Genomic DNA, 25322 nt, shown 5'->3' with positions numbered 1-25322 from the left:
TCTCTCCTCCACCTCTCTCTCTCTCCTCCACCTCTCTCCCTCTCCTCCACCTCTCTCTCTCTCCTCCACCTCTCTCCCTCTCCTCCACCTCTCTCTCTCTCCTCCACCTCTCTCTCCTCCACCTCTCTCTCTCTCCTCCACCTCTCTCCCTCTCCTCCACCTCTCTCCCTCTCCTCCACCTCTCTCCCTCTCCTCCACCTCTCTCTCTCTCTCCACCTCTCTCCCTCTCCTCCACCTCTCTCTCTCTCCTCCACCTCTCTCCCTCTCCTCCACCTCTCTCTCTCTCCCTCCACCTCTCTCCTCTCTCCACCACTCTCTCCTCTCTCCTCCACCTCTCTCCCTCTCCTCCACCTCTCTCTCTCTCCTCCACCTCTCTCTCTCCTCCACCTCTCTCTCTCTCCTCCACCTCTCTCCCTCTCCTCCACCTCTCTCTCTCTCCTCCACCTCTCTCCCTCTCCTCCACCTCTCTCCCTCTCCTCCACCTCTCTCCCTCTCCTCCACCTCTCTCCCTCTCCTCCACCTCTCTCCTCCTCCTCCACCTCTCCGTCTCCCTCTCTCGTGTCTCTGTCTCTCTCCTCCACCTCTCTCCCTCCCTCCACCTCTCTCCCTCTCCTCCACCTCTCTGTCTCCCTCTCCTCCACCTCTCTCCCTCCTCTCCACCTCTCCGTCTCCCTCTCTTCACCTCTCTGTCTCTCTCCTCCACCTCTCTCCCTCTCCTCCACCTCTCTCTCCTCCACCTCTCCACCTCTCCGTCTCCCTCTCTTCGTGTCTCCACCTCTCTCCTCCACCTCTCTCTCTCTCCTCCCACCTCTCTCTCTCTCCTCCACCTCTCTCTCTCCTCCACCTCTCTCCCTCTCCTCCACCTCTCTCTCTCCTCCACCTCTCTCTCCTCTCCTCCACCTCTCTCCCTCTCCTCCACCTCTCTCCCTCTCCTCCACCTCTCTCCTCTCCTCCACCTCTCTCCCTCCTCTCCACCTCTCTCCCTCTCCCTCTCTTCGTCTCTGTCTCTCTCTCTCCACCTCTCTCCCTCTCCTCCACCTCTCTCCCTCCTCTCCACCTCTCCGTCTCCCTCTCTTCGTGTCTCTGTCTCTCTCCTCCACCTCTCTCCTCTCCCTCCACCTCTCTCCCTCTCCTCCACCTCTCTCCCTCCTCTCCACCTCTCCGTCTCCCTCTCTTCGTGTCTCTGTCTCTCTCCTCCACCTCTCTCCCTCTCCTCCACCTCTCTCCCTCTCCTCCACCTCTCTCCCTCCTCTCCACCTCTCCGTCTCCCTCTCTTCGTGTCTCTGTCTCTCTCCTCCACCTCTCTCTCTCTCCTCCACCTCTCTCTCTCTCCTCCACCTCTCTTCCTCTCCTCCACCTCTCCGACTCCCTCTCTTCCTGTCTCTCTCTCTTTCCCCCACCTCTCCCTTTCCCTCTCTCTATCCTCCAAATATCTCTTTCTCTCACTCTCACTCTATCTCACCCCCACCTCTCCCTTTCTCTCACTCTGCCCCCTTTCTATCCCCCACTCCCTCTCGTTCTCTCTCACGGGGCTTGGAGGATTTGTGTTTAATTTGATCAAGTTTATAGAACTGCTCACATGAAAAGAAATAAAACAGACATTTTCTTCTACCTTGTTAATGAATTGGGTTTGATTTCCCTTGTGTTCGTGTCTGTGTGTCTGTGTGTCTGTGTCTGTGTCTTTGTGTTTCTGTGTCTGTGTGTCTGTGTGTATACACAGTTGAACAATGTCCTTTATTCTAGAACCTCCCCTGCTCCAGTCTGCAGCCCAGATAGAACCCTGTCTCTATTCTAGAACCTCCCTGCTCCAGTCTGTAACCCAGATAGAACCCTGTCTCTATTCTAGAACCTCCCCTGCTCCAGTCTGTAACCCAGATAGAACCCTGTCTCTATTCTAGAACCTCCCCTGCTCCAGTCTGTAACCCAGATAGAACCCTGTCTCTATTCTAGAACTTCCCCTGCTCCAGTCTGTAACCCAGATAGAACCCTGTCTCTATTCTAGAACCTCCCCTGCTCCAGTCTGTAACCCAGATAGAACCCTGTATCTATTCTAGAACCTCCCCTGCTCCAGTCTGTAACCCAGATAGAACCCTGTATCTATTCTAGAACCTCCCCTGCTCCAGTCTGTAACCCAGATAGAACCCTGTCTCTATTCTAGAACCTCCCCTGCTCCAGTCTGTAACCCAGATAGAACCCTGTATCTATTCTAGAACCTCCCCTGCTCCAGTCTGTAACCCAGATAGAACCCTGTCTCTATTCTGGAACATCCCCTGCTCCAGTCTGTAACCCAGATAGAACCCTGTCTCTATTCTAGAACCTCCCCTGCTCCAGTCTGTAACCCAGATAGAACCCTGTCTCTATTCTAGAACCTCCCCTGCTCCAGTCTGCAGCCCAGATAGAACCCTGTCTCTATTCTAGAACCTCCCCTGCTCCAGTCTGTAACCCAGATAGAACCCTGTCTCTATTCTAGAACCTCCCCTGCTCCAGTCTGTAACCCAGATAGAACCCTGTCTCTATTCTAGAACCTCCCCTGCTCCAGTCTGTAACCCAGATAGAACCCTGTCTCTATTCTAGAACTTCCCCTGCTCCAGTCTGTAACCCAGATAGAACCCTGTCTCTATTCTAGAACCTCCCCTGCTCCAGTCTGTAACCCAGATAGAACCCTGTCTCTATTCTAGAACCTCCCCTGCTCCAGTCTGTAACCCAGATAGAACCCTGTATCTATTCTAGAACCTCCCCTGCTCCAGTCTGTAACCCAGATAGAACCCTGTATCTATTCTAGAACCTCCCCTGCTCCAGTCTGTAACCCAGATAGAACCCTGTATCTATTCTAGAACCTCCCATGCTCCAGTCTGTAACCCAGATAGAACCCTGTCTCTATTCTAGAACCTCCCCTGCTCCAGTCTGTAACCCAGATAGAACCCTGTATCTATTCTAGAACCTCCTCTGCTCCAGTCTGTAACCCAGATAGAACCCTGTCTCTATTCTAGAACCTCCCCTGCTCCAGTCTGCAGCCCAGATAGAACCCTGTGACGTCAGAGTGATGACCATTGAAGCATACCGTAGCATCACTTAATGTCTTCCATCGGAAGTTTGCCTCAATTATTTAATCAATCATCAATTATTAGCGCAGCTGTCGTACATGGCACGCCAACACAGACTGAGCTAGGTGTGCATGCACGCGACACACACACACACACACACACACACACACACACACACACACACACACACACACACACACACACACAACACACACACACACACACACACACACACACACACACACACACACACACACACACACACACACACACACACACACACACACACACACACACACACACACACACACACACACACTGAGCTAGGGACCTATTTTAGAACTGGAACTGGTCACATCAGCTGTAGCTCAACAACCTTCAATTGTTCCTTGTATGCTTTCCCACAGACTGTATATTGATGCAGAATTTACTTTAGAATTTAGGTGTTTTTTCAACCTTCAATTGTTCCTTGTATATGCTGTGCTTGACTGATCTTTAACCTTGTAGAGACCTGGTTCACCATGATGCTGTGTGTTCTGTCTGATCTTTAACCTTGTAGAGACCTGGTTTACCATGATGCTGTGTGTTCTGTCTGATCTTTAACCTTGTAGAGACCTGGTTTACCATGATGCTGTGTGTTCTGTCTGATCTTTAACCTTGTAGAGACCTGGTGATGCTGTGTGTTCTGTCTGATGGTTCTGATGCTGTGTGTTCTGTCTGATCTTTAACCTTGTAGAGACCTGGTTCACCATGATGCTGTGTGTTCTGTCTGATCTTTAACCTTGTAGAGACCTGGTTTACCATGATGCTGTGTGTTCTGTCTGATCTTTAACCTTGTAGAGACCTGGTTCACCATGATGCTGTGTGTTCTGTCTGATCTTTAACCTTGTAGAGGTTCACCATGATGCTGTGTTTCTGTCTGATCCCTTGTATGATGATGCTGTGTGTTCTGTCTGATCTTTAACCTTGTAGAGACCTGGTTCACCATGATGCTGTGTGTTCTGTCTGATCTTTAACCTTGTAGAGACCTGGTTCACCATGATGCTGTGTGTTCTGTCTGATCTTTAACCTTGTAGAGACCTGGTTTACCATGATGCTGTGATGTTCTGTTTGATCTTTGACCTTTCTGGTCATTTTATACGTTGTTTACCATGATGCTTAATATACCTTGCTGTGTGTTCTATCTTTAACCTTGTACAATGATGCAAACTGTATCCAGGTTAACTACTAACTAAATGACTGACAGTACTGACTCTGATGCATCTTTACTCCTGGTTCTCTGTGTGTTCTGTCTGATCTTTAACCTTGTAGAGACCTGGTTCCCATGATGCTGTGTGTTCTGTCTGATCTTTAACCTTGTAGAGACCTGGTTCACCATGATGCTGTGTGTTCTCTTTGACCTTGTAGAGACCTCCCTGTGTGTTCTGTCTGATCTTTAACCTTGTAGAGACCTCACCATGATGCTGTGTGTTCTGTCTGATCTTTAACCTCCTGGTTCACCATGATGCTGTGTGTTCTGTCTGATCTTTAACCTTGTAGAGACCTGGTTCACCATGATGCTGTGTGTTCTGTCTGATCTTTGACCTTGTAGAGACCTGGTTTACTGATGCTGTGTGTTCTGTCTGATCTTTAACCTTGTAGAGACTCACCATGATGCTGTGTGTTCTGTCTGATCTTTAACCTTGTAGAGACCTCTCTGTGTGTTCTGTCTCTTTAACCTTGTAGAGACCTCTGATGCTGTGTGTTCTGTCTGATCTTTAACCTTGTAGAGACTGGTTTACCATGATGCTGTGTGTTCTGTCTGATCTTTAACCTTGTAGAGACCTGGTTTACCATGATGCTGTGTGTTCTGTCTGATCTTTAACCTTGTAGAGACCAGGTCACCATGATGCTGTGTGTTCTGTCTGATCTTTAACCTCTCTGATGCTGTGTGTTCTGTCTGATCTTTGACTCCTGGCTTTACTGATGATGCTGTCTGATCTTTAACTCCCTCCCTTGTAGACCTGGTTTACTCCCTCTCTCTTTAACCTGTCTCCCCCCCCATCTCCCTCACCATGATGCTGTGTGTTCTGTCTGATCTTTAACCTTGTAGAGACCTGTTCTCTCTCCTTTCTGGTCATTTTATACGTCTCTCTCTCTCCAGGTCTACTCTCTGACAGTACTCTCCCCTCTCTCTCTCTCACTCTCTTTCCCCTCTCCCTCTCTCCTCCCTCCTCTCCTCCCTCCCTCCCTCTCCTCCCTCCCTCCCTCCTCTCCCTCCCTCCCTCCCCTCCCTCCCTCTCAACTCTCTTTCCCCCTCCCCCCCTCTCCCTCCCACCCCCTCCCTCCCTCCCTCCCTCCCCTCTCAACTCTCTTTCCCCCCCCTCCCTCCCTCCCTCCCTCTTTTTTCTCTCCCTCCCTCCCTCTTTTTCTCTATCTCACTCCCTCCCTGTCTCTCTCTCTCTCTTTCTCTCTCACTCCCTCCCTATGTCTCTCTCTCTCTCTCTCTTGCTCTCGCTCTCTCTTGCTCTCTCTCTCTCTCTCTCTCTCTCTCTCTCTCTCTCTCTCTCTCTCTCTCTCTCTCTCTCTCTCTCTCTCTCTCTCTCTCTCTCTCTTCTCTCTTTCCCCACCCCAGCCTCGTCCATGCTGTCCCACAGGTTTGTGACAGTACGTGGGGGCAGCCCTGCGGCCCGGTCAGGTCAGATCCAGCCGGGTGACCAGCTAGAGGCAGTGGAGGGGCGGTCCGTTGTCACCCTGCCTCACAGAGACCTGGCACAGATACTGAGACGTGCTGGAAACACACTTAGACTCACCATCATACCAAGACTTAACCCCAGTGAGTTATATACATACCTATATCTAACACCATTGAGTTATATGCCGAAAGGTTGCAAGGTCGAATCCCAGAGCTGACAAGGTACAAATCTGTCGTTCTGCCCCTGAACAGTGTCACGTCTAATCAAGGTGGGTGGAATCAGGCGCAGAGAGCAGATAGCGATATGAAAGTTCATTCTCCGGTGAACAAGAAACACGGTCAACCCAATACACAGAGGATGAACAATCCCACACAGGATAAAAGACGAACCGGAGAATAAGAACACAAGATACACCGACAGACAATAGATGACAAATAAACAATCCCACACAAAACAAGGGCGGGACAACCTACATTATATACAGACACTAATTAACTAAACAACACACAGGTGAAAACAATCAGACAAAACCAACAGATACACGAAAAGGGATCGGTCGTGGCTAATAGGACGGTGACGACGACCGCCGAGCACAGCCCGAACAGGCAGGAGAGCCAACCTCGGTGGGAGTCGTGACAAACAGGCAGTTAACCCCCTGTTCCTAGACCAGTTAACACACTGTTCCTAGACCAGTTAACCCATTGTTCCTAGACCAGTTAACCCACTGTTCCTAGACCAGTTAACACACTGTTCCTAGACCAGTTAACCCACTGTTCCTAGACCAGGTAACCCACTGTTCCTAGACCAGTTAACCCACCCACTGTTCCTAGACCAGTTAACCCACTGTTCCTAGACCAGTTAACCCACTGTTCCTAGACCAGTTAACCCACTGTTCCTAGACCAGTTAACCCACTGTTCCTAGACCAGTTAACCCACTGTTCCTAGACCAGTTAACCCACTGTTCCTAGACCAGTTAACCCACTGTTCCTAGACCAGTTAACCCACTGTTCCTAGACCAGTTAACCCACTGTTCCTAGGCCAGTTAACCCACTGTTCCTAGACCAGTTAACCCACTGTTCCTAGACCAGTTAACCCACTGTTCCTAGACCAGTTAACCCACTGTTCCTAGACCAGTTAACCCACTGTTCCTAGACCAGTTCCTAGACCCAACCCACTGTTCCTAGACCAGTTAACCCACTGTTCCTAGACCAGTTAACCCACTGTTCCTAGACCAGTTAACCCACTGTTCCTAGACCAGTTAACCCACTGTTCCTAGACCAGTTAACCCACTGTTCCTAGACCAGTTAACCCACTGTTCCTAGACCAGTTAACCCACTGTTCCTAGACCAGTTAACCCACTGTTCCTAGACCAGTTAACCCACTGTTCCTAGACCAGTTAACCCATTGTTCCTAGACCAGTTAACCCACTGTTCCTAGACCAGTTAACCCACTGTTCCTAGACCAGTTAACCCACTGTTCCTAGACCAGTTAACCCACTGTTCCTAGACCAGTTAACCCACTGTTCCTAGACCAGTTAACCCACTGTTCCTAGACCAGTTAACCCACTGTTCCTAGACCAGTTAACCCACTGTTCCTAGACCAGTTAACCCATTGTTCCTAGACCAGTTAACCCACTGTTCCTAGACCAGTTAACCCACTGTTCCTAGACCAGTTAACCCACTGTTCCTAGACCAGTTAACCCATTGTTCCTAGACCAGTTAACCCACTGTTCCTAGACCAGTTAACCCACTGTTCCTAGACCAGTTAACCCACTGTTCCTAGACCAGTTAACCCACTGTTCCTAGACCAGTTAACCCACTGTTCCTAGACCAGTTAACCCACTGTTCCTAGACCAGTTAACCCCCTGTTCCTAGACCAGTTAACCCACTGTTCCTAGACCAGTTAACCCACTGTTCCTAGACCAGTTAACCCACTGTTCCTAGACCAGTTAACCCACTGTTCCTAGACCAGTTAACCCACTGTTCCTAGACCAGTTAACCCACTGTTCCTAGACCAGTTAACCCACTGTTCCTAGACCAGTTAACCCACTGTTCCTAGGCCGTCATTGTAAAATAAATGTAAAATAAATAAATAAATAAATGTTTAAAAAGTATATATATATATATATATATATATATATATATATATATATATGTATATACATACATACATACCAATATCTAGTTTAAACATACCAATATCTAGTTATATACATACCAATATCTAGTTATATACATACCAATATCTAGTTATATACATACCAATATCTAGTTATATACATACAAATATCTAGTTATATCTAGTTATATACATACCCATATCTAGTTATATACATACCCATATCTAGTTATAAACCTACCAATATCTAGTTATAAACCTACCAATATCTAGTTATATGCATACCAATATCTAGTTATATACATACCAATATCTAGTTATATACATACCAATATCTAGTTATAAACCTACCAATATCTAGTTATAAACCTACCAATATCTAGTTATATACATACCAATATCTAGTTATATACATACCAATATCTAGTTATAAACCTACCAATATCTAGTTATATACATACCAGTATCTAGTTATATCTAGTTATATACATACCAGTATCTAGTTATATACCTACCAATATCTAGTTATAAACCTACCAATATCTAGTTATATACATACCAATATCTAGTTATATATGTATCCATGCTCACACGCACAACACAACCTCAGCTACAGTTGCTCAAATCTGTCATTCACTTCACACCATAGCAATTCCAATAGAGGGAGTATTTCTTTTCCGTTAGGGAAACAGTACCATAGACTCCCCACCTCATCTCGGGTTATCCCAGGATTGGAAATCTGATTGATTAAATTCTGGGTCTTTTGAGATTGCTCCCCACCCAATTGTTTTCTACTGTAAGCTCTATCATCTCTTAACTTTCTTAGCCATTTCTATCTCCCTTAGACTCCTCTAGTATGTCAGAAGGCCCAGAGTTAGACGCTGGTGGCAGGACAAGGAAAGGCCACAGAGGGAGGCCCAAGGTGAGGCTTGTATGTGCATTTTGATTTAATCATGTACATGATACATCACATCAGATCATGTCCTCTCTAATAAGTTGTTGTCTTTATAATTGCCCTGTCGATCCCGGAGCGATTGTGACATCTTTCTGTGCTGTTACTCTCTCTCTCCCCCTCTATCTCTCTCTTCCTATCTCTCTCTCCCTGTCTCTCTCTCTTTCTCTCTCTCTCTCTCCCTGTCTCTCTCTCTCTCTCTCTCTCTCTCTCTCTCTCTCTCTCTCTCTCTCTCTCTCTCTCTCTCTCCCTGTCTCTCTCTCTTCCTCTCCTTCTAGCAGCAGGACCAGCGATACTATAGCGTAGACCTAGAGAGAGGTCCTACAGGTTTTGGCTTCAGTTTGCGGGGGGGCAGTGAGTACAACATGGGCCTGTATGTCCTGGGACTGATGGAGGGAGGACCTGCCTCACGCAGCCACAAGATACAGGTGAGATAGTCAGAAGGTGTGCGTTGTGTAGGTAAGACAAGACAGCTGTGTGTGAGCAGCTGAGTGAACAGTTGGTGGAGTTAAATGGTGACAGTATAACAGACAATAGGGAAAGAGGGATACCTAGTTAAATGGTGACAGTATAACAGACAATAGGGAGAGAGAGATACCTAGTTAAATGGTGACAGTATAACAGACAATAGGGAAAGAGAGATACCTAGTTAAATGGTGACAGTATAACAGACAATAGGGAAAGAGAGATACCTAGTTAAATGGTGACAGTATAACAGACAATAGGGAAAGAGAGATACCTAGTTAAATGGTGACAGTATAACAGACAATAGGGAAAGAGAGATACCTAGTTAAATGGTGACAGTATAACAGACAATAGGGAAAGAGAGATACCTAGTTAAATGGTGACAGTATAACAGACAATAGGGAGAGAGAGATACCTAGTTAAATGGTGACAGTATAACAGACAATAGGGAGAGAGAGATACCTAGTTAAATGGTGACAGTATAACAGACAATAGGGAGAGAGAGATACCTAGTTAAATGGTGACAGTATAACAGACAATAGGGAGAGAGAGATACCTAGTTAAATGGTGACAGTATAACAGACAATAGGGAAAGAGAGATACCTAGTTAAATGGTGACAGTATAACAGACAGTGTGTGTGTGTGTGTGTGTGTGTGTGTGTGTGTGTGTGTGTGTGTGTGTGTGTGTGTGTGTGTGTGTGTGTGTGTGTGTGTGTGTGTGTGTGTGTGTGTGTGTGTGTGTGTGTGTGTGTGTGTGTGTGTGTGTGTGTGTTTCTGTGTGTGTGTGTGTGTGTGTGTGTGTGTGTGTTTCTGTGTGTGTGTGTGTGTGTGTGTGTGTGTGTGTGTGTGTGTGTGTGTGTGTGTGTGTGTGTGTGTGTGTGTGTGTGTGTGTGTGTGTGTGTGTGTGTGTGTGTGTGTGTGTGTGTGTGTTGTTGTGGTTTGTGTGTTTGTCTCTGTGTGTGGGTGTGTGGGTGTGTGTAGTTGTTGTGGTTTGTGTGTGTCTCTGTGTGTGGGTGTGTGGGTGTGTGTGTGTGTAGTTGTTGTGGTTTGTGTGTGTCTCTGTGTGTGAGTGTGTGTGTGTGTGTAGTTGTTGTGGTTTGTGTGTGTCTCTGTTTGTGAGTGTGTGTGTGTGTGTGTGTGTAGTTGTTGTGGTTTGTGTAACCTGTATTGTATTGCTGTTGTGTAGGTGAGTGACCAGCTGGTGGAGATAAATGGTGACAGTACAACAGGAATGACCCACAGCCAGGCCGTAGAGCAGATAAGAAGAGGAGGACATCGTATACACCTGGTACTGAAGAAAGGAAACGGCTACGTCCCAGACTATGGTAAGAGACAGGGAGGAAGGATACGTCCCAGACTATGGTAAGAGACAGGGAGGAAGGATACGTCCCAGACTATGGTAAGAGACAGGGAGGAAGGATACGTCCCAGACTATGGTAAGAGACAGGGAGGAAGGATACGTCCCAGACTATGGTAAGAGACAGGGAGGAAGGATACGTCCCAGACTATGGTAAGAGACAGGGAGGAAGGATACGTCCCAGACTATGGTAAGAGACAGGGAGGAAGGATACGTCCCAGACTATGGTAAGAGACAGGGAGGAAGGATACGTCCCAGACTATGGTAAGAGACAGGGAGGAAGGATACGTCCCAGACTATGGTAAGAGACAGGGAGGAAGGATACGTCCCAGACTATGGTAAGAGACAGGGAGGGGGAGGAAGGATACGTCCCAGACTATGGTAAGAGACAGGGAGGGGAGGAAGGATATGTCCCAGCTATGGTAAGAGACAGGGAGGAAGGATACGTCCCAGACTATGGTAAGAGACAGGGAGGAAGGATACGTCCCAGACTATGGTAAGAGACAGGGAAGGATACGTCGCAGACTATGGTAAGAGACAGGGAGGAAGGATACGTCCCAGACTATGGTAAGAGACAGGGAGGAAGGATACGTCCCAGACTATGGTAATAGACAGGGAGGAAGGATACGTCCCAGACTATGGTAAGAGACAGGGAGGGGAGGAAGGATATGTCCCAGACTGTGGTAAGAGACAGCGAGGAAGGATACGTCCCAGACTATGGTAAGAGACAGGGAGGGGAGGAAGGATACGTCCCAGACTATGGTAAGAGACAGGTAGGAAGGATACGTCCCAGACTATGGAAAGAGACAGGGATTAAGGATACGTCCCAGACTATGGTAAGAGACAGGGAGGAAGGATACGTTCCAGACTATGGTAAGAGACAGGGAGGAAGGATACGTCCCCGACTATGGTAAGAGACAGGGAGGAAGGATACGTCCCAGACTATGGTAAGAGACAGGGAGGGGAGGAAGGATACTTCCCAGACTATGGTAAGAGACAGGTAGGAAGGATACGTCCCAGACTATGGTAAGAGAAAGGGAGGGGAGGAAGGATACGTCCCAGACTATGGTAAGAGACAGGGAGGGAGGATACGTCCCAGACTATGGTAAGAGACAGGGAGGAAGGATATGTCCTAGACTATGGTAAGAGACAGGGAGGAAGGATACGTCCCAGACTATGGTAAGAGACAGGGAGGAAGGATACGTCCCAGACTATGGTAAGAGACAGGGAGGAAGGATACGTCCCAGACTATGGTAAGAGACAGGGAGGAAGGATACGTCCCAGACTATGGTAAGAGACAGGGAGGAAGGATACGTCCCAGACTATGGTAAGAGACAGGGAGGGGAGGAAGGATACGTCCCAGACTATGGTGAGAGACAGGGAGGAAGGATACGTCTGATTGATCCGTTTCTTATTGATTGGTAAGCCTTGCTCACATTGGCAGTTTAAAGCTAGCTAGCAAGCAACAAGATGTGCCAAATAACAGCCTAAAAATCACTAGAGGTCAAATAAATCCGATTTGACCGTTCAGACAAGTCGCAAGGCCTGGGATCAGATTTCTATCTGCCTAGAAATGTGGCTTGAAATATCTGATTCTATGTGCATTTTCCATATCCGATTACAATATATAATTTTTCCTGCTATCTAAACAGCCCAAAAGCACATAGAATCGGATATTTCAAACCACCTTTGTAGGTGGTGTGAAGTCAGATACAAATCTGATCCCTGGCCTTGCGACTTATCTGAACGGTCAAATCGGATTTATTTGACCTCAAGTGGTTTTTAGGCTGTTCTTTGGCACATCATGTTGCTTGCTAGTCTGTTGACAGTTTCACAAGACCACATGGTAGCTAAATCAAATCAAATCAAATGTATTTATAAAGCCCTTCTTACATCAGCTGATATCTCAAAGTGCTGTACAGAAACCCAGCCTAAAACCCCAAACAGGCAAGCAATGCATGTGTAGAAGCACGATGGCTAGGAAAAAGCTAACTAGCATGTTGATTGTTTACAAAACAAATTAGGGAACGTGCTAGAAAAGGTAAACAGCTACCTAGCTAGCTAGATGACTGCTGTGACTAGCTAACTAGCATGTTGATTGTAAAAGGTAAACAGCTACCTAGCTAGCTAGATGACTACTGTGACTAGCCAAAAATGACTTGTTTTGAAAGTTGATCATGTTATCCGGGTTCTAATTGTTCTTACAGTATGATTTTGAACATTTCAAAGCAACTGGAAAACGTCCATGGCAGACATTGTTGTCACCTTAGCTTTCTACATACTGTAACTTCTGAGTGGTGGAGTTTGTTTTGTATGGCCCGGTGCCCCGGGTGAGCGGAGTTTGCTCATTTTTAGACCATTCCATTGACCTTCACCCACCCGGGACACCAGTCCATGCGAAATGAACACACAGAATTCTGATTTGGTCACTTGTAACTTGCTGTTTGGACAGTCGTTTTTCCAAACCGGATTTGAAAAATGAAACTGATTTGAGCTTTATTAAGGGCTGAAGTGTGAACAAGTCTTTATTGACCTATTCAAAAGGGTCACTTTTTTCATTTATTTCCTTTAACCGGTGTCTTCTTTCTCACTGCTAAGAGTCTTACTTCCTGTCTTGACCTTTGGTTATCTTCTTTCTCTGTTTGTCTTTCTCCTGACCCATCTTGTGGTCTTTCCTTTTGCTGTCTCTTTCCTTCTATTTCTCTCTATCTTTCTCTTTTATCCTTCTCTCCATCTACTTGTCCTTCTCTTTCCTCCTTCCTTCCTTCCTTCCTTCCTTCCTTCCTTCCTTCCTTCCTTCCTTCCTTCCTTCCTTCCTTCCTTCCTTCCTTCCTTCCTTCCTTCCTCCTTCCTTCCCTCTCCTCCTCCTCCCTCCCTCCTTCCTCTCCTCCTCCTCCCTCTCCTCCCCTCCTCCCTCCCTTCCCTCTCCTCCTCCTCCTCTCCTTCCTTCCTTCCTTCCCTCTCCTCCTCCCTCTCCTCCTCCTCCCTCTCAGTGGAGCTCTCCAGCCTGTCTCTGTGTATGACCAACTCTAAGCAGGGAGAGCCTTGTTTCTATGTCATCGGCAGAACAGAGAATACGCGGTTGGTATCCCTTCCTGTTAGTCTTTCATTCTCTTTGGTTCTCTTCATCCCTCCATCCCTTTGTGTTCTAGAACTCTTATTTCTACATCCCTTTGTGTTCTAGAACTCTTATTTCTACATCTCTGTGTTGTATAACTCTTATTTCTACATCCCTTTGTGTTCTAGAACTCTTATTTCTACATCTCTTTGTGTTCTAGAACTCAAATCAAATCAAATGTATTTATATAGCCCTTCGTACATCAGCTGATATCTCAAAGTGCTGTACACTATTTCTACATCCCTTTGTGTTCTAGAACTGTTATTTCTACATCCCTTTGTGTTCTAGAGGTCTTCACATTGACATATGCCATTTACAGACCCTTTTATCCATTCTGGTATGTGTACCTGATCCCTGCGGGAATTAAACCCACAAACTTGGCTTTGCTAGTGCCACCCTCTTACCAACAGAGCCACACAGTTGGGACCACATGTCCTTGTTGCCCTGGGTTACGTGAACAAGAGGTGTCTCATATCTCCAGGTTTATTTGCTCTTGCAGTTGAATTACATGCAGTGAGTCCTAGCTATGGAACGGAGTTATTTATGTGTATGTAATCCAACAGTAAAAAGTGCCATTTCAATTCTTAAAGCCCGCAGCTAGCCTGTATCATCAGCATGAATGACCCCATTATAAATGGTGTCTTATAGTTGCTACGCCTGTATATAAATATAATTCAATAACAGGCCTACTTGTTCAGCCTGCATCTGTCCTTATGAATGTAGCTATTTCAGTACAAACATCAGCCATGTTAATCTCAGTGAGTGATTTACTTTACTCAGAACACAGATTAGGCTTGTTGAAACAAAGAGATTAAAATGAAATTAACATACAGTAACAGTCAGAGTTTGAACACACTGAGTCGTTCAAGGGATTTTCTTTATTGTTTTTTTTATTTATTTTTATTGTTTTTTCTTTATTGTAGAATAATAGTGAAGACATCAAAGCTATGAAATAACACATGGAATCATGTAGTAACCAACAAAAAGTGTTAAACACTTTTTATTATCTTGATCGATCCACCTAATGGGAAATGTGTAACAATCCTCTAATCAAAGCGCAGATATTGGTCATGTGATACTTTGGAAAACATGGCGACCGTTTTTGGGCCGAAGCGAGAGAAAATCAACTCCTATGTTGGAGTGAGATGTTGGTCATTCACGTCTCATATGTTGCTCCGCTACATGATTATATAATGAATGATACATTAATAGATACCGTGGTCAGTTTGTCATGTTTCACTGTCGAATATATCCACAGTGGCGTGTAGTGGGCGTGTAGTGGGCGTGTAGTGGGCGTGTAGTGGGACAAACAGGCTAATCCGCTAGCTAGCAAAACCATGTAGATTTTACATTTAGTTTTTCGATTTAGATTGTTTTTTTTGTATGTTTAACTAGTTGGCTAGTTTGAATAACACTTATACTTCCTAACTTAGAATTGTGAAGTAAAACATTTTCTAAATCTAGTTATCAGAGTTCTGGACAAGCAATTTTGGTTAGGTTAAAAAATCTGTGGTTAGCTAGGTGCATATGAAAATTAGCTAGATTACCAATGACTGTAGTTACGTGTATAACACACATTACCTTCCTTTACAACTAAAAATCAAACCAGCAAAGGCTAGCATAATGAAAATGGTGACCTTTTTATTGACAAGTCTTTTGTGAGCTAGCCAGGTACTTTTTCACGTGAGTGGTGTTATGCTAGCTAATGTTAGCCTACCAGGGAAGCGATATTTAACTAGACAGACTTGGTAGCTAACGTTAGGCCGGCACCATGGCAATGATAGTTTGTTAGCTAGCATGTCACCATTTAGAAACAAGTCTGACTACACGAACGGTGAACTAATGTTAGCTAGCTTGATAATATCGCCTGGTGGTCTAGCTAGTTCGGCACCTTGGTTGGCTAGTTAGCTGCATTAGCTAAAATCAGCTAGGTAGCTCACAAAGGACTCAATGTTTCCCATACAAAACACAGAAATGGGCTAAGCTAGCCCGAGGCTAGTACTCTTTAGACTGGGCTAAGCTAGCCCGAGGCTAGTACTTTTCAGACTAGGCTAAGCTAGCTCGAGGCTAGTACTTTTCAGACTGGGCTAAGCTGGCTCGAGGCTAGTACTTTTCAGACTGTGCTAAGCTAGCTCCAGTCAAGTACTTTTCAGACTGGGCTAGTAGATAATGTGTTTAGGACCTGAATGTAGAAATCGTGGTTTGCAGGCCATTGCCCAGGATCCTGCATGTCAGCCCTTTAATTAAGACAATCTCCCTATCGGTCCTCCTCAGTGACCTCACAACTGAGGGTTTTTAACTTTCTTTTTGAGAATTATAATCAGAAATACTCATCGCAATACTTCACCCCTTTGGCAAATAGTACCCTAGACTGCCCTGGTCATCTAGTTGAGCGTTCCGGATAATTCCTCCATCCTATTAGAAATGTCCCATCCACATAGTAGGATTTTAGATGTGCAGATAGTCCAAAACCCAGTCTATTTTACCATTAATATAGTCAATGGTAAGGTCCCTTTAGACCATAGAGACACTTGACCACCATCACTACTGTGGTGCCCACCAGACCATCACCAGACCATCCCGGTGAGGCACCAAGGTTTCCCAGATCTCGTGACCCAAAACTCTGACTCCTGAACATCCATCCCTGTAGCCATTTTGAATGCCTTGATGCCGTGCCTCTTCGTTATCTGTGCCTCATTTTACAGACAACACCCCATCCAACGACTGTGATCTGAGGACCCTTTTTCAGCAGCGATGGAATAACGCACCTGGCCCTAACCACTGCTCCATAACTCCTGACCGTCAACCTTCCCTCTCCTCATGGTGTGCCAGTTGGCGTTGGTGTGCTGTCTAACTGTTGCCTGTCGTATAGTCTCCTGCTGCTCCACCGGTCATGCCAGCCAGGATGTCTGCATGCCCCAGGGAGGGTAGCGGTTGTTTAAGGAGACATGCCGTTCCACTGAATCTGCCCCTGGAGACGGTACCTTAACCAAGATCCTCCTCTGTGGGCTCACGGGACAGAGGGTTGTAGTCTTCAGCCAGGTGAAGATCCTCCACTTGGTTGGGCATGGCTGGCTTCCTCCACTCTGCATTCCACATCCGTACGGCCAATATTGTGAACCAGCAAAATAGTGCTGCATGGCTACACTGATGAGCATCATGGGGGCATTTACATGTTGTAGAGAGAATCCCCTGGTCACCTATAGAGTGCAAACAGGAAACAGGAAGTGGTCACCTATAGAGACCTGCCAACAGGAAGGGGTCACCTATAGAGACCTGCCAACAGGAAGTGGTCACCTATAGAGACCTACCAACAGGAAGGGGTCACCTATAGAGACCTGCCAACAGGAAGTGGTCACCTATAGAGACCTACCAACAGGAAGTGGTCACCTATAGAGACCTACCAACAGGAAGTGGTCACCTATAGAGACCTGCCAACAGGAAGTGGTCACCTATACAGACCAGTCAACAGGAAGGATGTTAAGTCTTACATGTGGTAGAGAGAATCCCCTGGTCACCTGTAGACCTGTCAACAGGAAGGAGGTTAAGTGACACATGACTTTGAACCTGGAAATGCATTAGCTGTAAGAAATCTGCTATATAAATATTTTGATTTAATTTATCGAAATTACAGCTGGAGAATATTTAATGAACTGTAATTTTTCACAAGGACAAGTGAAACTTTTCCATAAACTTTCATTGATAACGTATCAATAGTTTTAGTGGGAAGGATCCTATAGATCAAGACTGTGTGAATCCATGTACCACTCTAAATAAATAAACACTGTGCCTCTCAAGATTTGTCTCTGGTCCTGAAACTACAAGACAGGCTGGATGTCAATAGATTTTTACATTCATTCTCATCAATGACAACATTCTAGAACTGAGTTATCACTCATCTAAGTCTGGTATCCGTGGTAATATGGTTAATGATTATATAATTGATTAAGTGACTCTTTCCTTGTAGAATGTTGACAGCTGTATACAACACATTGTACTGCTAAGATGCTCAAACTTAACTTAATAGCTATACTCGCCGACACAGGATAAGATGTATCCCTCATGCTGACCAAACCAGTAAGTTACCACTCACTCCAGCTGCACTTCTCCACATGGCCAGACTTCTAGTGGTCTTCTCCACCTGGCCAGACTTCTAGTGGTCTTCTCCACCTGGCCAGACTTCTAGTGGTCTTCTCCACGTGGCCAGACTTCTAGTGGTCTTCTCCACATGGCCAGACTTCTAGTGGTCTTCTCTACATGGCCAGACTTCTAGTGGTCTTCTCTACATGGCCAGACTTCTAGTGGTCTTAGCCACCTGGCCAGACTTCTAGTGGTCTTAGCCACCTGGCCAGACTTCTAGTGGTCTTCTCCACCTGGCCAGACTTCTAGTGGTCTTCTCCACGTGGCCAGACTTATAGTGGTCTTCTCCACCTGGCCAGACTTCTAGTGGTCTTCTCCACGTGGCCAGACTTCTAGTGGTCTTCTCCACCTGGCCAGACTTCTAGTGTTCTTCTCCACGTGGCCAGACTTCTAGTGTTCTTCTCCACCTGGCCAGACTTCTAGTGTTCTTCTCCACCTGGCCAGACTTCTAGTGGTCTTCTCCACCTGGCCAGACTTCTAGTGTTCTTCTCCACCTGGCCAGACTTCTAGTGTTCTTCTCCACGTGGCCAGACTTCTAGTGGTCTTCTCCACATGGCCAGACTTCTAGTGTTCTTCTCCACCTGGCCAGACTTCTAGTGGTCTTCTGCCCTTGTAATGCTCTTATGCTCATCCTTGAAAAATGCCATAATGTCTGAAATAGATACCAAAGGCAACATACTTTACAAACAGTTAACTAGGCTAAGTGTAGTGTAGTCAGTGGCTAGCTAAGACAGAGAAAGGGGACGTAATAAGTTCATTGAGAAGGTCTCTGAACGCTGCTGGTTAATGGTAGCTGAGTGTCGACTAGAGATGACGTGCAGGAGCTTCCTGCAGAAAGTTGTAGTCTTGCAGAGGTCTTCTTTGCTGCTAAATCACATTTATATTTAGCCAGCAATTGGAATCTACTTAGCTAGGTAACTATATCATGCCAAAGATTATCTCGTGGTTAATCATCTAGCATAATTTTTATATATATATAAAAATATATATGTTTTAGGTTTTTCCTACTGCTAACTAGTTAAGACAGACGTGCTAGCAAACATTAGCTAGATACTTAGCTAGCTGAGCAGCATGCTAAATCATCCTCTCTTTGTCAACATTTTTTTTTTTTTTTTTACTTGCTTGTGAACAACAATTCTTTCACCCAATCTCTTCTGTCGGGCCTTTGCACACTTCTCGTAGCCACGTCCGTCCTGATTCTTCACAATTCAATTCAAGGGCTTTATTGGCATGGGAAACATGTGTTAACATTGCCAAAGCAAGTGAGGTAGACAACATACAAAGTGAATATATAAAGTGAAAAACAACAAAAATTAACAGTAAACATTACACATACAGAAGTTTACTGTCGCATCATGTCAGTCAGTGGCAGCTTAAAATCCTGGGCACGTTCCAGGTCGTCTTTATTTTTAAGATGGGCAGAGCTCACAAAGTCGGAGGAATTTCTCTGAAACCAGTGAACCACACCAATAATACGGATTGAAGGCCTCTTTCCAACGAGGCCTTCATTCCTGGAATAAATAATTGTACCAGTGCTGTACATCATCATCAGGGTTTCAAACCAGGGCCTAGATTCATTATGGGAGTTGACCGTTTGTCTGAAAACCAACCATTTCTATTCATGGGACAGAGCAACAATGCATCACACCCAAAAGTGAGAAAATAAACTGCAAGCATTGGTAACTGCGTTTATAAATGGCTAATAGGTGTAGGTAAATAGTTCACTATTTGGCAAGCACTGACTGGTTATTATTGCACTGGTTTGACCAATTTGTTATAAGCCATTTATTAATGGTTTATAATGCATTTACAAATCATTAATTTAATTTTTAATTTATTTAACTAGGCAAGTCAGTTAAGAACAAATTCTTATTTTCAATGACGGCCTGGGAACATTGGGTTAACTGCCTGTTCAGGGGCAGAACGACATATTTGTACCTTGTCATCTCGGGGGTTTGAACTTGCAACCTTCCAGTTACTAGTACAACGCTCTAACCACTAGGCTACGCTGCCGCCCCTACACGTAATTACAAACACATTATAAACCCTTTGGAAATGGACCCTTATTGTAAAGTGTTACCTTTCATCCCAACTCACTGTCAACAGTTGTTTCATTATTTCAAACACAGTGTGTGACATCACATGGAAACTGTCTCTATGTTGTGTTTTTCCCTCTAGCTCCCACTAACCTCTGTCTCTCTCTCCCCCCCCCTCTCTCTCTCTCTCTCTCTCTCTCTCTCTCTCTCTCTCTCTCCACTCCCCCTCCTCTGTCTCTCTCTTTCTCTCTCCACTCCCCCTCCTTTGTCTCTCTCTACACCCCTCCCTCCTCTGTCTCTCTCTCTACACTCCCCCTCCTCTGTCTCTCTCTCTCTACACCACCCCCTCCTCTGTCTCTCTCTCTCTCCACTCCCCCTCCTCTGTCTCTCTCTCTACACCCCCTCCTCTGTCTCTCTCTCTCTCTCTCCACTCCCCCTCCTTTGTCTCTCTCTGCACCCCCTCCTTTGTCTCTCTCTCTACACCCCCCTCCTCTTTCTCTCGCCCCCTCTCTTCTCTATCTCTATCTCTCTCCCTCTCTTTGCCCCCCTCCTTCTCTCTCTCCTCTCTCAGACCATGATCCCAGAGCAGTCTCCCCCTCCTCCTATCTCTACCCAGAGGTGCCGGGTGTGGCTGCAGTAGATAAAACACGCTCTCTGCCAACGAAGAGCGGAAGGGTGGATAGAGGAGGAGGACAGAGGGAGAGGGAGAAGAGAAGGAGGCAGAGGAAGGGAGGTAGTCTGGTGGAAAGGAGTAGCAGAGGAGGACGAGGTACTCCTGACACAGACCTGGATTGTCCCGAGGAGGCGGAGGAGGAGGAGGAGGAGGAGGAGAGTCAGGTCATCAGCCACAGAGGTCAGAAGTCAGAGGATAAGGACAACGGAAAATGTACCCAGAGTTTACCCAAGAACGTACTAAGGAACTCAGACAGACAGGAGGAGGTAGTGGAGACAGTGCCGGAGGTGAGGCACAGCAGGGTCAAACAGAGGTCAAAACAGTTGAGGAGCAGGACAACACAAAGTGAGAGGGGAGAGAGGGTAGAGGAAATGGAGGAGCTGGACATACACATACTTCCCTCAGCCAGTAAAACACAGGAGAAGGTGGGAGGAGGAAGAGGGAGGAGGAAGAGGGAGGGACAAAGGGAGAAAGAGAGGGAGAGGAAGGCTGAGATGGAGGTAAAGACAAGGGCTGCCGGACCTGTGGTGGAGGATTCTGGGCCGGAAAAAAGGGACAGACCCCCAGAGAAAGAGAGAGAGCGAGCTCCTTTCTCCTTCCTCATGCCACTGCAGGATGGAGACGCTGAACTGTCTAATGCAGAGTCAGGGGCCTCAGGAGCCTCCGGGGCCAGCTTCTCTGACCAGGTCAGTGTGTCTGCTGCCAGTGTCTCTGGATCCACCGCCGGGGCCCCACCTGGGTGGGGAGAACCCAGAGAACTGAGAGGGGACCCAGGAAGCACCCAGTCATGGTGTCGGGCCACCCATGCATCCCACAACCCGGGCCCCTGGAGAAGTACACAGTCACGGGGGCCCACCTACGCCGGCCCCGGGCCCTGGATTAAACCCAGCCAGCAGAAACTGACTCAGGTGTTGGTGGGACACAGGCTGAGAGGAGGTCTTGACCTGTAGATGAGAGGAAGAGATGGACAACTGACTGTTCCTGTGGTGCTGATTAACAGAAGGAGTGTTGTGGTCTTTCTGATAACTTCCCCAAAAGCAGAAATTCTGGTTGGAGGAGGATTCCCAGATTTCCTGCTTATTCCCTCATAAATCCAGGGATCCAACCTATCGTGGTCCTGACTGGTTTGACTGGCAGCTCCTCCAACCTATCATGGTCCTGACTGGTTTGACTGGCAGCTCCTCCAACCTATCGTGGTCCTGACTGGTTTGACTGGCAGCTCCTCCAACCTATCGTGGTCCTGACTGGTTTGACTGGCAGCTCCTCCAACCTATCGTGGTCCTGACTGGTTTGACTGGCAAGCTACTCCAACCTATCGTGGTCCTGACTGGTTTGACTGGAAAACTACTCCAACCTATCGTGGTCCTGACTGGTTTGACTGGCAAGCTACTCCAACCTATCGTGGTCCTGACTGGTTTGACTGGAAAACTACTCCAACCTATCGTGCATTAGAGCCTAGGACAACAACAAGACAGGACACTCCCATGTCCACAGCACCCCAGATCCCTGTTAAGTCATCTCTCGACTTGGACACTCCCCCTGTCCACAGCACCCCAAATCCCCCATTAAGTAATCTCTCGACTAGGACACTCCCCCTGTCCACAGCACCCCAAATCCCCGTTAAGTCAACTCTCGACTAGGACACTCCCCCTGTCCACAGCACCAGAATCCCCCGTTAAGTCATCTCTCGACTAGGACACTCCCCCTGTCCACAGCACCCCAAATCCCCCGTTAAGCCATCTCTCGACTAGGTCTCACCATCCATGCCCATAAGTCTACCCAATACCACTGCCTATCTAGCTACAGTTAGTCCGCCATCACCCTTGATTGGTTTCATTAGATCTGCGTTCTATATCATCACGAGTGGTATCATCTTCAACGTAATCATTGTCATCAGAAATGTTTTATGATGCAAATGCAAGGGGCAACAACATCAACAATTGCATATATGGAGTGTTTTAGCGCCACCTAGAGGCTGTAGTGGTGTACTGCAGATCGAAAGATAGCGAAGCCACAACTACAGGACATTATAATATATTATTTTCTTATTTGTTTCTATTATATAATTTTAGCGTGCTATTTTATTTTGATAGCATTTACAGAGACTAAGATAAATGACCCGCCAGAGAAATGATTTGCCTCCTGCTTGCTTGCTTGGCCTGGATTTTAAACTCTCCTTAAAGTCTTTCTGATACAGTATTTTATAGTTGTTATAGATGTCTGGGGGACAGTAATTATACTGTTATATAAAGTTTATATACTGTAAGTATATTTACAATTAAATATAAATATATATAATGACTAGTGATCTATGTCTCTACAGATCTCTACTGGTGCCTTCATGTCTCTAGCCAAGCCGGTGTTTACTAAATAAAGTATTGAGTGTGCGTCTGCACCGTTTTCCTTATATTATATGCATTCGTTTTGCAGGGACGCAGCCATTGTCACATAACTGAACGGATACATCTATAAGCAGCAAAGACTCAATGACTTTGATACCAGTAAAATACTAAAACGCGGTCGGTAAATTGAAGAAGTGAATCAATGTCGTAACAAAGTGCCTCATAGTCAATTTTCCTTTAGAAACACTACTTTCCTTTAAAAACTACGACTAAGCCATGCAGTATCTAGAGTGTATTGGTACACCTTGCATTATGGGTAATGTAGTACTACATACACTATGCTACACAACACAGAGATGTCCTGTCAGAACTAGCGAGGTGACCCTTGTCTACTTGTCTCTGATGCTAATCCATAGCGATGTGGCCCTTGTCTACTAGTCTCTAATGCTAATCCATAGCGATGTGGCCCTTGTCTACTAGTCTCTAATGCTAATCCATAGTGAGATGGCCCTTGTCTACTAGTCTCTAATGCTAATCCATAGTGAAGTGGCCCTTGTCTACTAGTCTCTGATGCTAATCCATAGCGAGGTGGCCCTTGTCTACTAGTCTCTAATGCTAATCAATAGCGAGGTGGCCCTTGTCTACTAGTCTCTGATGCTAATCCATAGCGAGGTGGCCCTTGTCTACTAGTCTCTGATGCTAATCCATAGCGATGTGGCCCTTGTCTACTAGTCTCTGATGCTAATCCATAGCGAGGTGGCCCTTGTCTACTAGTCTCTGATGCTAATCCATAGCGAGGTTGGCCCTTGTCCACTAGTCTCTAATGCTAATCCATAGCGAGGTGGCCCTTGTCTAATAGTCTCTGATGCTAATCAATAGCGATGTGGCCCTTGTCCACTAGTCTCTAATGCTAATCCATAGCGAGGTGGCCCTTGTCTACTAGTCTCTGATGCTAATCCATAACGAGGTGGCCCTTGTCTACTAGTCTCTGATGCTAATCCATAACGAGGTGGCCCTTGTCTACTAGTCTCTGATGCTAATCCATAGCGAGGTTGGCCCTTGTCCACTAGTCTCTAATGCTAATCCATAGCGAGGTGGCCCTTGTCTACTAGTCTCTGATGGTAATCCATAACGAGGTGGCCCTTGTCTACTAGTCTCTGATGCTAATCAATAGCGATGTGGCCCTTGTCTACTAGCCTCAAGCTAATCCATAGCGAGGTGGCCCATGTCTACTAGCCTCATGCTAATCCATAGCGAGGTGGCCCTTGTCTACTAGCCTCATGCTAATCCATAGCGAGGTGGCCCTTTTCTACTAGTCTCTGATGCTAATCCATAGCGAGGTGGCCCTTGTCTACTAGTCTCTGATGCTAATCCATAGCGAGGTGGCCCTTGTCTACTAGTCTCTGATGCTAATCAATAGCGATGTGGCCCTTGTCTACTAGCCTCATGCTAATCAATAGCGATGTGGCCCTTGTCTACTAGCCTCATGCTAATCAATAGCGATGTGGCCCTTGTCTACTAGCCTCATGCTAATCCATAACGAGGTGGCCCTTGTCTACTAGTCTCTGATGCTAATCAATAGCGATGTGGCCCTTGTCTACTAGCCTCATGCTAATCAATAGCGATGTGGCCCTTGTCTACTAGCCTCATGCTAATCAATAGCGATGTGGCCCTTGTCTACTAGCCTCATGCTAATCAATAGCGATGTGGCCCTTGTCTACTAGCCTCATGCTAATCCATAACGAGGTGGCCCTTGTCTACTAGTCTCTGATGCTAATCCATAGCGAGGTGGCCCTTGTCTACTAGTCTCTGATGCTAATCCATAGCGAGGTGGCCCTTGTCTACTAGTCTCTGATGCTAATCCATAGCAATGTGGCCCTTGTCTACTAGCCTCATGCTAATCCATAGCACACAGTACAAATCAATGTTGTATCACTGTGATCATCCCCATTTCAACTCCTCATGTGTTTCAGTAAGTCAAACCTCCGATATAAGATACAATGAACAGACACATAACATCTAAGAATCTTGTCTGCACTTCTCTCTCCTCCCCCCTCATCCCGCCCTTCCCTCATCCTTCATTCCTTCCCTCCCTCCCTCCCCCTCCCTTCCCTCCTCCATTCCTCCCCCTCATCCCTCCCTTCTCTCCTTCCTTCCTCCCTCCCATATCATGCTCTGGTGACTTGCCTGTTGCTAAATATGAATTATTATACACTATTTGTTCATCTGAAATGGCACCCTATTCCCTATATGGGCCCTGGTCAAAAAGTAGTGCACTACGTAGGGAATAGGGTTTCATTTGAGACGCAGTCTATGTTGTTGAGTTTTTAGGATACTGACTGACTACAAGGGCATTTTGATACTGGTCTTCTATGCATTTTGTAAGACTCGCTTATTTAGTT

General features: G+C 46.3%; 1 protein-coding gene across 1 annotated transcript in view; it reads left to right on the top strand.

The window, feature by feature from the left end:
* Window positions 1-25022, top strand: part of LOC124018110 (membrane-associated guanylate kinase, WW and PDZ domain-containing protein 1-like) — a 132736-nt gene extending 107714 nt beyond the window's left edge. The window contains exons 13-17 of the mRNA XM_046333388.1: window positions 5659-5859; window positions 8683-8759; window positions 9068-9217; window positions 10441-10579; window positions 20477-25022. Of these exons, the coding sequence (XP_046189344.1) occupies window positions 5659-5859; window positions 8683-8759; window positions 9068-9217; window positions 10441-10579; window positions 20477-21528 (1619 nt within the window). The 3' untranslated portion in view covers window positions 21529-25022. The remainder of the gene's footprint in view (window positions 1-5658; window positions 5860-8682; window positions 8760-9067; window positions 9218-10440; window positions 10580-20476) is intronic.
* Window positions 25023-25322: the final 300 nt, after the last annotated feature.

Source organism: Oncorhynchus gorbuscha, linkage group LG03, assembly GCF_021184085.1.
Source record: "Oncorhynchus gorbuscha isolate QuinsamMale2020 ecotype Even-year linkage group LG03, OgorEven_v1.0, whole genome shotgun sequence".
NCBI classification, from domain to species: Eukaryota; Metazoa; Chordata; class Actinopteri; order Salmoniformes; family Salmonidae; genus Oncorhynchus; species Oncorhynchus gorbuscha.
This window is presented reverse-complemented; position numbering and strand designations above follow the sequence as displayed.